Source organism: Rhagoletis pomonella, unplaced genomic scaffold, assembly GCF_013731165.1.
Source record: "Rhagoletis pomonella isolate Grant_MI unplaced genomic scaffold, Rhpom_1.0 Rhpom_scaffold_00009, whole genome shotgun sequence".
Lineage (NCBI taxonomy): Eukaryota > Metazoa > Arthropoda > Insecta > Diptera > Tephritidae > Rhagoletis > Rhagoletis pomonella.
The window spans coordinates 35600018-35615787 of record NW_023458563.1 but is presented as its reverse complement, the minus strand read 5'-3'; the positions used below and the strand labels follow the sequence as shown (position 1 = coordinate 35615787).

The following is a 15770-nucleotide window of genomic DNA, read 5'->3' as shown; positions in this document are numbered from 1 at the left end:
TTTTTTTTTAATTTTTTCATAAAAAAATAAAAAGTCTGGGATGATTAATAAATTTCTCAAAAAAACTAAGTTTATAGAAAACTGATGTACATACATATATACTGTTTATGGGGAGTTTTTCTACGTTTCAGTTGCTACATTTCGTATAAGATATACGTGATTTAGTGGAACCACTTTTTTAAGCTGAATAACGGTAAATTGCAAATATCTCGAAAACTTTATATATGGAAAAAATACTAAATTTCGGAATCAGCAAGCGATTCTGCATAGGAATTGGATAGTAGCATCCGCTGCGTATTTTTGTTTTAAACCAGTGTTTAAGTTTAAAAATGTTATGATAACGTTATGAATATAAAAATATTATGATTTCATTTCATTTATTTCGGTTCAGGCATTAGTACAATAAGATTCAATCTTCTATAGTACAACAATGATAAAAGTAAAGATAATACTTATTTATTTATATATTGAAAATTAAAATCTAAAATATATACAAACGCATATGACACATTAAATTAAACAGAAATAACACGGAAACATAAAACTTATACTTATATATACAAACATTATGGTATGTTAACAAGGCTCACGATCACTTTATTATATATTATTCCAAATATGTAGATGGTTCATCAATTTTTAGAGAAATAATTATAAAGAGTATTTCTGAAGTTGCTTCTGTTGATTTTGTCACTAATGGTAGCAGGTATAGAGTTCCAAGTTCTAATACCATGCTCTTTTGTGGAGCTCATAAGTTTGAAGACAGGCAGAATTGGATCATAAGAACGCTCAGATTTTGGAAAAATCAGTTTTTATATAGGTAATGTGGTTCTTTTGAACTCAACAGTTTAAAAAGAAAAATTGAGTGTCTGGCTTTTAAATAATCAGAAATTTCGCATCCTAGTAAACTACAAATATAAAAATGTTTGTGTTTTTCTCTTGCTTTTCTTGCTTTATTCCGACACTATAGAAATTGATGTTTTTTGAAATGTTTTAAGTTTTTATTTGCCTTAACGTATGTACTGTAATTAGAGTTATGTTATAACGTTAGATAAGTATTTATAGTTTCCAGTTTTCATACTAAAATCCTAGGAAAATTCTCTATTTTGCTACTATCTCCCTCACTACCAGCGTAATACTTTTCAGCTTTAAATCGGTCTGGATATTCTTTAGCAACCGAATTAATGTCTGAAAAATTAATTTTAGATTCAGTAGTACTTAAACAACATCATATTGAATTTTGAAATTTACTAAAATGATTCGAAAAATCATTCATCACAATGTTAGCAACAACGAACATGTCAGGCAATAATAAATCTATGTTTCTAAAAATTAGTTAAAGCCAATGAAAAGAAAATTAGCCTTACTAAAATGACTTAAAAAACAAGTAAGAGCTGCGCTGTCTTCGGCTATGCCGAAGGCTTCATACCTTTCATGAACATCTGAAAATTTTACTTTAACAGATTACTGCATTTGAAAAAATGTATATATTCACAGCATACATAGATAGAGTAGATACATACATGTATAAAATATCATATTTAAACAATCAGAGGTATGGAAGATATACCTTATATAGCGCCAATCTAAGTGATTTTCACTGCTGTGTGATCGGTATGTTAACCGATTTTCTCAGTAAACTTTGTATAATTATTTATAAAATAGCTTACGAAATTTATCGACTTTAGCTGTCCAAATAAAGGAGTTTTACAGTAAAGCCCTATATCTGAACAATCAGTTTTATGGAGGCAATAAATATGTTATAGTGACCCGATCTTTATTAATTTTACTGTAAACTTTCTGTTGATAATGAGTGAAAATAGTGCGGAATTTCATGTTTCTAGCTGCATATATGGAGAAGTTATAACAAAGAATATCATATCTGAACAATCATTTGTATTAAGGCTATAGGTTACAGCGCCCCGATCTTCGCCATTTTCACTGTAACTATTTTTATTATAATGGGTGGGAATATTGCGAAGTTTCATGTTACCAGCTGCATAAATGAAGGAGTTATAACAAAAATTGCATATCTGAACAATCAGTTGCATGGGAGCTATATGTAAAAGTGGCCCGATCTTTGTTATTTTCACTGTAAGTATTTTGTTGATAATGGGTGGAAGTATTGCAAAATTTCATGCCCCTAGCTGCATAAATGAAGAAGTTATAACGAAAAATCTTATATCTGAACAATCAGTTGTATGGGAGCTATAGGTTATAGTGACCCGATCTCTGTAATTTTCACTCTAAGTTTTCTATTGATAATGGGGAAGTATTGCAAAATATCATGTTCCTAGCTGCATAAATGTAGAAGTCATAACGAAAAATCTCATATCTGAACAATCAGTTGTATGGGAGCTATATCTTATAGTGGTCCGATTCTTCCGGTTCCGACAAATGATTAATAAATTATAAAAATACACCCACCTACCAACAGACAGACAGACAGACAGACAGACAGACGGACATGGCTAAATCGACTCAGCTCGATGTTCTGATCATTTAAGTATACATTTAGATGTATATTTCGCCTAATTCTGGTACTTACAAACATCGGACCAAAGTTATAATACCATTTCATGCTCATGAAAGGTATAATTAGCATTTTTTAACTGTAAAGATACGATGCGCACTAGTCAACGCAACCATTACCGCCTGCCAGATGGCCCCCACGCTAACCGAGGGAGTGAGAGAGATGTCATATCAAAAAACCAGCTATCCTGAAATTCCTGTTTTCACGACGTTGCTAGCTCGCGTACTAATAGGTATAGGCTGTGTGTTCTAATATTCATACACACACAGCACTCCATATGTAGTTGAAACATAATAAATCATAGATTTCCAAAAAAATTTACTCTGAATTGGCGCTGAAGTTAAAATATAAAGTATATTCGACATAAAATGCATGTTTTATTTGCTTTGAAAATTCATTTAAAAGCAATATTAACAAGAATATAGCGATGGAAATTTATTTACGATTCACACTTGGGGTTGTAAAAAAACTCTAAAAACAACTAGAATTACTCCAAATCATATTAAAACAAGTTTCATGAAAAGGGCCGTCCACAATTCGCAGTTTTGTGATTTTGTAAGAAAAGAAAAAATCAACTTCCATTTTTTGTCACGTAACGACACTCTCTTCAATTGCTTATATTTACGGACCATGCGGTTCGATTGTTTTCATTTTTCGGGTAAATATAGAGCCAATTATGTGATATACAAAAAAAGTATAAGAAAACAAATGCTTTCCTTGTTTGTATCTTACTGAAACGTACGACTGGCACGTATGTGACGTGTGGAAATACCCATATGCAGTTTCAAAAACTCCGTTTGTATGGCGGGTGCCACGCCCACTTGTCTAACCGAGATAAAGGCTACCTATATTTTAAGATGTTAAAAGACACCAGTGTACAAAATTTAATGATGATCAGTTGAGTAGTTAAAGCGTGAAAGCGTAACAAAAAACAAACTCACTATTGCTAATTGGTTTGCGGAGGTTCTCCTTCAATTTGTAGTGCGCGTCTTGACGTTGGTACACAAATAGAAGGACCTATAGTGTAACGCCGCCTCCGAGCGGCAAATGGATTTTTCGAGAAGTTTATTCATGGCAGAAATACACTCGGAGGTTTTCTATTTCCTTCCAAGGCGCGATCGCTCTTAGAAACAACTTTTTCTAAATTAGATGTTTCCCGGACCAGGAATAGAACCCAGGTCCATCGGAGTGGTTGTACGCTCCAGTAAGCACACTTCTACCGCATAGCTTTTGAAATTTGACGATCTACCGCACAATGCTTGAAATCCAAGAATGATAGAATACAAGATTGCGCCGATCAGAGAGGATTTTTTAGAATAACTTTTGGATGACGTCACACTGGTGCAATTGCGAGAGAGAAATGCCAAAACGTGAGCAAGAATGGAAGAAGAAGAAAGAATGTTGCAAGGAAAACGTAAACAAGTTGCACAAGTGTGACGTCATGCAAACAACGATTCTGTCAAACTCGTTAAGAGAGGAATAGCGGTCCGAGATCGGCGCAACCTTTGTATTCTCTCAATCGTGCTTTAAATCTACCGCATTTTAGCATGCCAAATATGCTTCCTTTTGTGTGGCAACTTTTTTTCAAAGTACTGAGCTTTGTGGCAACATTTGAAAATAAGGTGCTAAAAAACCATGTCTGGCAGCACCTCGTGTCTAATTCGAAATCGAATTAAGTAGAATAAAAAATTAGCAGCATTTAGTCTGTTCCCGTACTGCAGGATTTAGTCAGATATATTCCGGAAGATGGTACTCAAGAAATTATTCGTTGGACTATTTCTAATTTAATCCTGTGGCGAGCGTTTCTAAATGGATTTATTTCTAAAAAGGTTAATTCAATTGTAATTAACCATTTTAATATTTCAGAATTTCCCTGCCGCCACCGAAGTTTGGCTGCATTCCAAAACGTCAAAATACAAAGCATCAGTGTCTTTTACTTCCAAACCCCAGTAGTTTGCAATGCCAAATTTGCGCAACCGCGGTTTGATGATAGTTTTCAACTAGGATGCGCAAGTTAGACTTTTTCTTCTAGTACGGTTTAGAAATAAAAGAGACTGATGCTTTGTATTTTGACGTTTTGGAATTCACACTTTCTGTAGAGGAAGCTGAACCCTGAAAGAAAAAAGGAAATATGGCGTTTTCCAAACTACGGGCAGCGTTGCCAGGTTGACGTTTTTAACGCCATTTAGACGTTTTTTGTATCCTGTTGACGTTTGGACGTTTTTTGTGTAAAAATTTACGTTTTTTAACCTCCCAGTAATTTTTCTCTGTTACTAAATCTTGTAAGTAGAACTGGTTTTGAATCACTTTCTTAATTAATCTTTACAAACTTTGTGTTTTGCAGCAGCTGCTTCAATAGATATTTATTCTTTGGACACAGATGACTTAAATATGATGCAAACCAAGTGTACGCGCATTTTTTTTTTTTTTGATTCTTGGACAAAGGCTGGTTGTGTAAACACTTGAGGTTACGAGACTAATTGTAATGTTTGCAATTACATTAAAAGCCCAATCAGGAAGAGCTGATGTATTGCAACACGCACGCTCGCAAAAGCATAAAAAAAGCTGTAGCAGCATAAAAAGTCAGAAAAAAGTATCCGACTTTTTTAAGACTTCATTAAAAATGTAATGAACGCAAAAAAGACTGAAATATTGCTATGCTCCTTCTTAGCAGAACGTAATTTAGCATTTTCGACAACCGACCCCCTAACCAAATGTGCACAAGAAAAAAAAAATATTAAAAATCAACGCGATTATGTAGCCCCTTTAAACTTGCACATTATTGCCCTGAAATTTAGTGGGCTATCAAACTGCATACTCAAAAAAATTCTAAAAAATCTAAATAAAAAGTTGAAAATATAGCTGAAACTTTGCAGATTTTTTATAATTTTCGCCCAAAGTTTGAAATGTGGATTTATATTTTGTTTGTTATAAAATGAGCTTGGCTTTTAAGGAAAAATAATAAACATTAAATAAACAAACGAAAAACAGCCAAAATCGATCAAAATGTTGATGACTTAATCAGCCGATCACAAGTGTATTTATCATTCATTTTTATATTAACGATCTCAAACCAGTTTACTATAAATTCTAAATGTGCTCTGTCGAAATGACATTTTAATAAACCTTACGTACATATGTACCTTTGTATACAATGAAAGTTTAATAAGAATAATTTTTTGTACATTCATTTGAAAAAGATGTTTCTGGGTAGGAAATGACGTTTTTTCAGACCAAGAGGGACGTTTTCTCATGCAGAAGACCTGGCAACACTGACTACGGCGCTGTTCGCTTGGAATCGATATCACATATTTAGAGCGGCACTCAATCAATGTGATCAAGGTAAAAGATAGCAATCGGCTAAAGCAGCTTTCTGTGATCGAAATTGTCGCAAAAAAGTCTGGCAAAAAGATTTCCAAGGAGATAGCTATGGTCATGTACTGCATACAACTTGCACTTCCATTTAGAACAATGAATTCATTGCCTAAGCTTTTTAATTTAAAGAATCCCAGTGAAAATTCAATTAAATGCAGTGCCACGAAAGCGGCAGCTATGGTAAAAAGTTTATCTCTGATCTTGACCCTCATAGTGCGTTATCTTTCTTCTAATAAGAGTACTGTGGTCGACCGTTTTTTTGGGCTTTTAAATGTTGAAGATGCAACTGCACAAGGTTTGTACGACCTAACCGTGAATTATTTAAATTTATTGAAAATACCTTTGGGGAATAAGGTTGGTGTTAAACAAAAGTTTCAACAAATAAACAATAATTTATTTTATTTCGGTTGCACCCTGAATTTGTGCTCATCTGCTGCTCCCAAGCAGTTGCCAGTAAAACTAGACAAGCTTTTAAGGAATGTGTTTCTCGTTTTTCGCCATAGCACATCGTAAAGATTTCAGAAATTTTCAAGATGCTTTCAATACCCTGCCACATAATATATTAGGAGTACGTAAAACGCGGTGGTTATCTTTGGAAGCAGCAGTTGAGCGCTTAATCGAACAATGGCAAACTTTAAAAGATTAGTTTTTATTGTTTTCATTTGAAGAACTAATGTCATCCTCGTCCCACATTTTAAATTATCTCAATGATACAAACTATGCTTATTTCTTATTACTGGACTACATAATGAAAAAAAATATATGCTTTTAATAGAGTATCAATCAAAAGGAACAGTTATTCATTTGTTACATTCACGAATCACAACATTTTTCAAAGACTTACTTCAGAATTTTGTAGATTTTGATTTCATATCTGCAGATTATAAAAATTTAGCGATGCTATTAAAAAATATTTCCTCAAAAAAAAAAATATTAAACATTTTCTATAGCCTTGGAATTTGCACTTTAACCTACTAAAATTTAATGAACTACAAAACTTCATACCCAAAGTTTTTCTAAACATTCTTAATAAAAAGGTTAAGATTTTCGGGTGCAAATGTTAAAGTTTGCTGAATTTTCATAATTTTTGTACGAAGTTTGAAATGTGGATTTATGTGGCGCTGGTTAGGTAAAGTGCTACAAAAAAAGTGCTATAAAAAATATAAACATTAAATAAACAAAAGAGAAATTGCCAAAACTAGAAAAAATGTCTCTTGACTTAATCAGCTGACCACTAGGGTATATTCTTCTTTACCGCGTTTCTTTCATTGCATTTTCGGGTTGAAGTGGTAAAGGTGTTTTTTCACAAAAGTGAAAAGTATCGCAAATAACGATAGTGAACAGTGTAATATCAAAGAACGTAGATAACAAGAAGGGACAACTCGTTATAATTGTGGCGAAAGTGCGCAACAGGGGCGTGCCTTCTCTTTTCATCCAATCAAAAAACGCAATAAGGCAAAAGAGAAGGCACGCCCCTGTTGCGCACTTTCGCTACAATTATAACGAGTTGTCCCTTCTTGTTATCTACGTTCTTTGGTAATATGTATATAGGAAAAAGTTAACTAGTTTCCGGTGGAATTGAGAGTCTAAAAAATTTTAAGTGTTATTGTTAGTTCTAAAATATACATATACCGCAAAATAAAAATAATTGCCTTTACTTCCCATTTTACCAACCTAGGGTACCACTGTCCAAAATAATGGACGCAGAATAACGGTAAAACTAAGAGTTTTATAAAATTTTTGATTGTATTTTTGAAATCAGCGACCCAAAATTTGCCGGTTCACAAATTTTCAGATTTTTAGCTTCGACGGTTGATTTTTGGTACTCAAATTGTTAAAAAAAAGGGTGCACACACTGGTACACGCCTCTAACCACTCAGCCACAGCGGTCTCCTTTTTTTTAAATACCAACATTTAAAAAATCAGTTTTCAGTATCGACCTGTATAAAGCGGGCCCAATGTGCGCCGGGTAAACGAATAACAACCGTCAACATTTTTCAGAAGGACTAGAGATGTGGCTGTCGAAAGTATCACACGATTGCAAGACCAAATTATATACATAGGTAACTCAAGAAATGAGTGAGTGACTGATTATTTGAGCTCATAAACTTTTTCGATTGGTCACTGCAACATGTGTTTTGTCTCCATTAAGCGTGAAAATTGTATATTCAAATTTGTTACCGTCAGAGCTTGAGCTGCTCGATTTGCTGGGTTAGTCATCACTGGGCACTGCACTGCTGCTACTATGCTCCCACGATCACGCACTTATGTACATAAGTACGTATCTACAAGGTTTTAGCACTTTAACTAAAAGGATTTTAAGCGTTTTTCAAACTTTTGAAATTAGCTTTTTAATTGATAGTACGTGTCATCACACTAAATAAATTGATTAAAATAATCAATGCTGGTGCAATGTGAACTTGAATCTTAAAAAAAGATACATCAAAATTCAATCGAACAACTGGTGTGTTTTGGGGGGTCATGCTTTGGGTTGGCTAATTTGCGATGTTCATGTCATCAGACGCTAATTGAAATGATCTCATCGGGCATGCGGAATAGACGACATTAAACCACAATAAATGATTAGTCATACAAGTAGAAAATGTTGCCGACTCTTCTTGCAAAGTGGTACAATAATTTACATTAAAGAGCTGCAAAAATACATTTGCTTCTTCTACGCCTTCAAGTACTCTTTGGATTGTACTCTACTAATAGAATGCGAATATCTCGGCACTAAGCCACTACTCTTCATTGAGAGTGCAAACACTAATCACACTTCTTCTGTGCACAAGTAGTATACTACTTGCCCCGAGTAAGGATGCATCGGTGTTATTGAAACATCGATAATATCGGTTCAAGATTCGATGTTTGCCATCGATATTTACAATTTTCTAACATCGAGGGCAGTTTAGCGATGTTTTATACATCGATTTTAGTGTGTCTAATCATTAAAAAAGGACCGACCCTCAGTCCGAATCCTTGGAATTTTAGGCGCCAGCGACCTTAAGATGGTTGAATTTTGATTATAATTATAGGAAGGGTGCAGGAAGTCTACTTAGTTAAATACAGGGAAATACATCTGTTCGCATGTATTTCTCTAATTGAATTACACAGACTGTATTGGCTAGGATTGGGAATAATTACATTTTTCTTACAATTTAACTAGAACTTAACAAATTGCAAAGCATCGGAAACCATTGATTTATCGATACTTTGATGGCTATGTATTTTAGCATCGATGTACATTTCTCCGATGCATCGATGAATCGATGTTACTCCCTAAAATTTGCATCCCTAGCCCCGAGTAGAGAGCTTGCTTGTGGTACTCCCAAGTACTTGTGTATTCGCAATTAGTTTTTGCATATTTGCGACTTGACCGACATTTATTTATTCTATAATATTATTAGTATTTATTCATAAACTAAAACTATACAGATTTCTTTAACATTGCCAAGTTTTCATTACCCCGTATTCATTATCTTATTGCAGCCAAGGCTATACCTGAAATAAATACATATTTATGTGCATATACCCCAGTAAAATAATTGATTGATTGAAATAATTATATGTGCAATACTTCAACTTCAACTAGTTAAATGAAAAACCAATAATAGATATTTGATTCACTAACTTTATCAAAAGAATATAAAAAACTTTATAAATATGCATTAGTTTATAACAAGATAATTTAATTGTACTATTATGTTGAAATTTTCGTAGAAAATATTTATTTGTGCAAAGAATCAGGTTTTAGGTTATCGATTATTTAAAAAAAAAGTTTTCAAGCAAATTTTATTTGTTGGTGTTTGATTGTATTTCTATAGCACAATTTTATTTGTTTTACGCTTTGCAGCATATAATAATAACAGATTGGTGCTTACACATATCTTAGTGTTTGGCCAAGCTTCTCCTCCGATTTGTGGCGTGCGCCTTAGCCTACAGTTTTTACGCCGACTACGAACGGCGATTGAATTTTTTTTGAGAAGCTGTTTTTCATGGCAGAAATACACTCGGAGGTTTGTCTTTGCCTGCCGTGGGGCGACCGCTGTTAAAAAAAAAGACCTTTTTTCTAAATTTTTTTGCGATGTTGCTTTGACCAGGGCTTGAAACCAGACCCGTGGAAACGCACCCTGCTTACCACTACACCACAGCGGACACATACATTTTACCGATATTTTGTATTTGTATCGATACATCGATACGATTTCACACATCGAGTGGAAGATTTTCGATGCATCGAAGCAAAACATGAGTCTTGCAAAGCCCTTGCATGGTCCACAGATTGCACGGATTGCACGGTTAAAACCGGTTTTCATATGGGACAGCTTTGCAAACCATGCAATCCGTGCACCGTGCAAGGGCTTTGCAGGACTCAGAGAATACCCCTATTGATATTTTCGTTGCATCGATGTTTTTCCGACATCCCTACTAGCAGTCGGTCAGCTTGCGTTCTACTTCATGCTGTAAGCATGGCATGCGCAAGTTATTTTGAGTACACACCCTGCAATAATCGCGACTACTCCATGCATGCGTGTAAAGAGTACTCCCTAAGGACCAAAGAGTACTCCAAAATTAACCACAATTCATATAAAAAATATGATCCAATTAACATTGCGATGTCCTAGGCCAGGACCATATACTCCATCCCTGCATTTCATCAGAGTAGCACAAAACTACTCCAACATATTAACAATCCCTGCAAAAATCGTTGGACCATGTAGTCTATTTGTGGTATATTGGAGTACTACAAAAGTGTTCTTCTGTCATGCTGTAGCGGACCAACTCGTGTCTCTGTGCCAGCTTATTGTTTGTTACCCGATCACTGCTCGTGTTTTAACGAAATGTGATTGAAGTTGAGCATTTGAAAGCACATTTGCATGTCTGGCTGTAGCTGAACGTGTAGAGATGCTCGCTGTTAGTTGTTAGCTCCCAGCATGTTCGGGTTCGAATGCCGTCAGAGGCAACAAAAATATAACAACAAACAAATCGAGTAAAAGGTCAGAAATTTTAAGAAAATGCAATAGCTTTGTTTTTATTCATACGGGCCAATATCTTAACTCTGTTTTTTATTAATTCTTACTAAGCGAAAACTTTCAGTTATTTTAATGGTTCACAATTTACCATCAGTACATATAATAATTTATTATAAACATATTATTTACGGCGGTAGATAAATACATAGCTTATATGGCATATATGTATGCATAAGTATCCCTAGAAAGGTTACTAACCTGCTTTGAAGCTGCCGCTGCTGCTGCTGTATGTTTATTTATAATGTTATTTTTCTCGTTTGCTGTCGCTACCGCCATTTTATCTGTTTGCTGCCGATTGTTATGTTGTGTGTCAATCGTTTGTGCTAAGCTCATATCACGGTTTTTGGTCAGGGACGACTCGTTAATATTGTGTATTTCGCCGAGCGTCATTTCTTTTTATTGCAGGCCTAACAAAACGAGACCAAAAAAAAAAAATTTTTCTGTATCTATATATATAAAAAGAAGTTACATTTCCTTGGTAATCTTATAACTCAAGAACCGCCGAACCGATTGACACAAAAATTTTAGAGTTCTTTTCTATCTTTGAGGAGGTGGTTTGTGTGAAGTTTTATTGAAATCGGTGCAGCCGTTCCTGAGTTATGACATTTTATGTGTCATCTTATATATAAAAATAAGTGCACGTTTTTGGTGTGACCTCATAACTTGAGAACGGCTTCACCGAATTCAACCAAATTTATGTGACATATTTGATCTATCATGCAGATGGTTTATGCGAAGTTTGCTTGAATTCGGAAAAGGGGGCGTGGCACCACCCATACTAACTAAAATATAAAAATAAGAGAACGTTTTTGTTGTGACCATATAACTTGAGAACGGCTTCACCGAATTCAACCAAATTTATGCGGCATATTCGGGCTATCACGCAGATGGTTTATGTGAAGTTTGCTTGAATTCGGAAAAGGGGGCTTGGCGCCTGTATTTTATATATAAAATTAGTGAGTTAGCTTATAACTTGAGAACGGCTTAACCGAATTCAACCAAACTCATAAAGCTAATTTGGGCCATAATGCAGATATTTTATGTGGAGTTTGCCCAAATTTGGAAAAGGGGCGTGGCATATGTATCTTATGTATAAAAATAAGAACACGTTTTTGGTGTGAGCTTATAACTTGATAACGGCTTCACCGAATTCAACCAAATTTATGCGGCATATTCAGGCTATCATCCAGATGGTTTATGTGATGTGATGTGTATGGTACAACAGCAGATACAAGAAAAATCGAAAACATAGTGAAAAATTCTTGCTATTTATGATGTGCTGTGTTTATTTTTTCTTCGGATAAATTAAGTCAAGTATAAACATGGCTGCAATAAAGTTCTCAATTTTTTTTTAAACATGATTTGTTTTATTTCAACCCGGCCTTGAGCTCAAAAAATTACAATATAATAATCAATTGAATTTATTTCAATAATTTTGCACAAATTTGTTGCATCATTTCGTACGAAAAGTTTCAAAACGTAGTGGAAAATTGTTGCTATAATGTGCTGTTTTTATTTCTTTCTTTGGATAAATTAAGTCAAGTATAAAAATCGCTGCAAGTTTTTCAATAGGGATTTTGTAGAACCAATGGAATGAAAGTCACCACAACACAACATATCTGTCGTTTCATCGTATTATCGAATAGGTGGTGTACATTGATATTCGGTCTTTCTATTTTGGACTCCACGATCAACACCGGCAGATGAGATCAATGCATGCTTGAAGTCTTCCCCTCCGTGGCGATATGTGCAAAAATTGACATTACACATAAACATGCGTGTTCAGTTGCACAAGCAATTGTTAGAGATCGGAAATGGCAAAGTTCGAATCGATAATACAAATGGCTTGATCACATTGCCGAAGAATTTTTGTACAATTCTCCAATTAAAAGAAAAATTTATTGAATGCGTGTTTCCAAATATTGCTCAAAATTACCTGTATCACGATTGGTTGAGAGAACGCGCAATACTGGCACCAAAAATGTGCATATCAATTCAATCAATTATCAAATTCTAGAAAAAATTGCCATATGAAGTGACAACATATAAATCTGTTGACAGCGCAATGAATCAAGATGACGCAGTGATTTATCCAGTTGAATTTTTGAATTCAATGGAACCGCCTGGTATGCCACCACATTGTTTGAATTTAAAGGTCGGCTCATCAATTATTTTACTACGGAATTTAAATGCTCTGTGTAATGGAACAAGACTGGCAGTAAAAAAATTGATGGCGAATTTAGTTGAAGCAACAATACTGACTGGGAAAGCGAAAGGTGAAATTGTGCTCATACCACGTATTCCACTGATAAAAACAGACATAACGTTTGAATTCAAGCGTTTGCAATTCCCAGTGCGTCTAGCATTTGCCATGTCCGTCAACAAGGCGCCAGGACAAACTCTTCAAGTATGCAGATTGAATTTGGAGGAGCCGTGCTTCTCGCACGGACAGCTATACGTGGCCTGTTCAAGAGTTGGCATTCCAAATTGTTTATTTATTCATACCCAAGATGGAAAAACAAAAAATTTTGTATATCCAAATGTGTTGGATTAAGATTAAAAATAAAGAATCAAACATTTTGAAATAAAACAAATGATAAATCTTCATATAGAAAAATTCCAGGATTTTTCATCAATTGTTCAATATTTGGTGTAGAGAAGCACACCGGGATACCGCTAGTACTCTATAACAGAGGTGGTCAAAGGAGCCTTTTGCACTTAGGAGTTCGCTTGCCTAAACTGAGTGCTAGACGAGCGATGCAGAGCCAGTATGAAGCGAAAAGAAGAGCATAATAAAATTTCTTATACTGGGGCTCACTTTACTAATACAAACATTAAAAGAGAACTCATACCCTGCAGGGAAAACCCGATTTAGAGTTCAGAACTAATTTTATCAAATTTTATTTTATTTTACTTTGCAAAACTACATATCGCTCATTTGCTGGAAGAGCGTCATATTCCCTACAAAATAAAATTTCGAGATGAGAAAATACGTAATCCTATTTAGAAAAAATTAACTTCTGGTCAGTTCAACCCCTTTCCGTTCGAAATCGGAAGTCGGTAATACCACCAAAAAAAGAGAGGCCTCGACTTGGTAATTCGTGTTTTTTCGTTTTCCAACAAAAAATAATTCGCCCATTTTCGAAGTCCAGGACGAGTTGAAGAGAAGGTCATTTAGGGGTTGAAAACGGCGCTTCTGAGAAAAAAGTTTCAAACAAAAGATACGTATTTTTATCCTTAGAATCTGAAGGCATAAATGCAGAATACCTACAATTCTCAAATTAAAAAAATATATATGGGCATGGATTGAGGTCATCGTAGCGGTATATTTTTTTTTTTTGGAAACAACAACTACAAGAGTTATAAACGGTCAAAGTTCAAATTAAGCATTTCTTTAAATCAAAATTTTTCAAAACCCCTTTCACGGATTTTGAAAATTTTGATGTCACTCGATAGAGAATATAATTCTCTTTAATAAAGCACATATGTTGTATATGCCTTTATTGGTCCTCACCAAGGCATATTAAATAAGGTAGAAGCGATTTTGACATTTCTCCACTATAATGTCAAATAACACTGGTCTACAAATTTCAACTTTTTTTCTGCGAATAAGACGGGACCTGGTGTTTCTGAACGGATTTTTCGTGCTGAACACGAATCCGGGGTCAAAAATGTCCCATCACGTCACGTTTTCGAGAGCCCTATGCCGAATTGATCGCGTGCACCCTTAAAGCAGGGGGTGTATTTGTGTTTAGGGGTGCAGGAAAAATTGATCACAGAAAGAATTTAATCTTAAACGATCATAGAAAATTAATAATGCCAAGGTTTTAACTATATTAAAAGTCGCTGATTACGAATCTGCAGTTAGATTTTAAAAATTTAAGATGACGGGTCGAATATGGTGGATATAAAAATTGGACTCCTAGACACAAATACACCCCCTGATCTAAGGGTGCATGCGATTAATTCGGCATAGGGCTCATTCGAAAGGGCACGATTTAGCCTTTAATTTCTGACATATACAAAGTTTGTAGCACGTCAGGGTTCAGCTCTACAATTTTTCAAAAATGGCCAAAAACGCTGTTTTTAGGGGTTTCAACCCCTTTTTTCTCGAAAACGTGACGTGATGGGAAGTTTTGGACCCCAGATTCGTGTTCAGCACGAAAAATCCGTTCGGAAACACCAGGTCCCGTCTTATTCGCAAAACCCTTGTAGACCAGTGTAATCAATAACTTTTAACTCCTTTCAAGTTGGCATTTTCTACATATTTTTCATTAAAAATTCAATTGCGTACCGTGAGATTATTTTGAATTGTGTGAATTTTTTTTTACCACATCCATTTATAGATAATTATACAAAAATGAGAAGGAGCAGGAACTACTAGCGTTGCGCTGTGTATAGCAAGAGCCAAGACGTTAAAGTGGTGTGATATTTTGAGGCGCCTATTGGCGAAGTTAGAAGACTTCGTTGGGAGAACAGCGGCGGTATTCAATTGGAAGATTCTTTAGTTTAACGAGGCTAAGTCTTTACAAGCCTCCCATGAAAAAATTTTGCCTAAAGGGCAGTTAAAAAAATTATCATATAAATTTAGAACAAAACATTAAATAATTTGCCGGATGTTTTTTTAGAATTTAATATTTAAATAAGAAACTAAACGCGCAAGAGCATTGGGCAAATAAAAACAAAAAATGTTTAAAACAGATTCATAAAATATTTTTTCATTTTATTTACGTGGTTTCCTTTATGACCCACTGGGAAAATAGGTAAGCACCTTACGAGGTAAGCCATGTTTTCTTTCAGTTTTTTGTACCAAAATTGTCATCATGGCC

General features: G+C 34.8%; 1 protein-coding gene across 3 annotated transcripts in view; it reads right to left on the bottom strand.

Moving 5' to 3' along the window:
- The window catches only part of LOC118745758 (ankyrin-3), a 282737-nt gene that overhangs the window by 238276 nt on the left and 28691 nt on the right, over positions 1 to 15770 (bottom strand). For 2 of the 3 annotated variants that reach the window (XM_036479408.1, XM_036479409.1), the window contains exon 2: positions 11140 to 11348. The exons of the other annotated variant lie outside the window; for it this stretch is intronic. In XM_036479408.1, the coding sequence (XP_036335301.1) occupies positions 11140 to 11331 (192 nt within the window). In that variant the 5' untranslated portion in view covers positions 11332 to 11348. The remainder of the gene's footprint in view (positions 1 to 11139; positions 11349 to 15770) is intronic. 3 annotated transcript variants of the gene reach the window in all.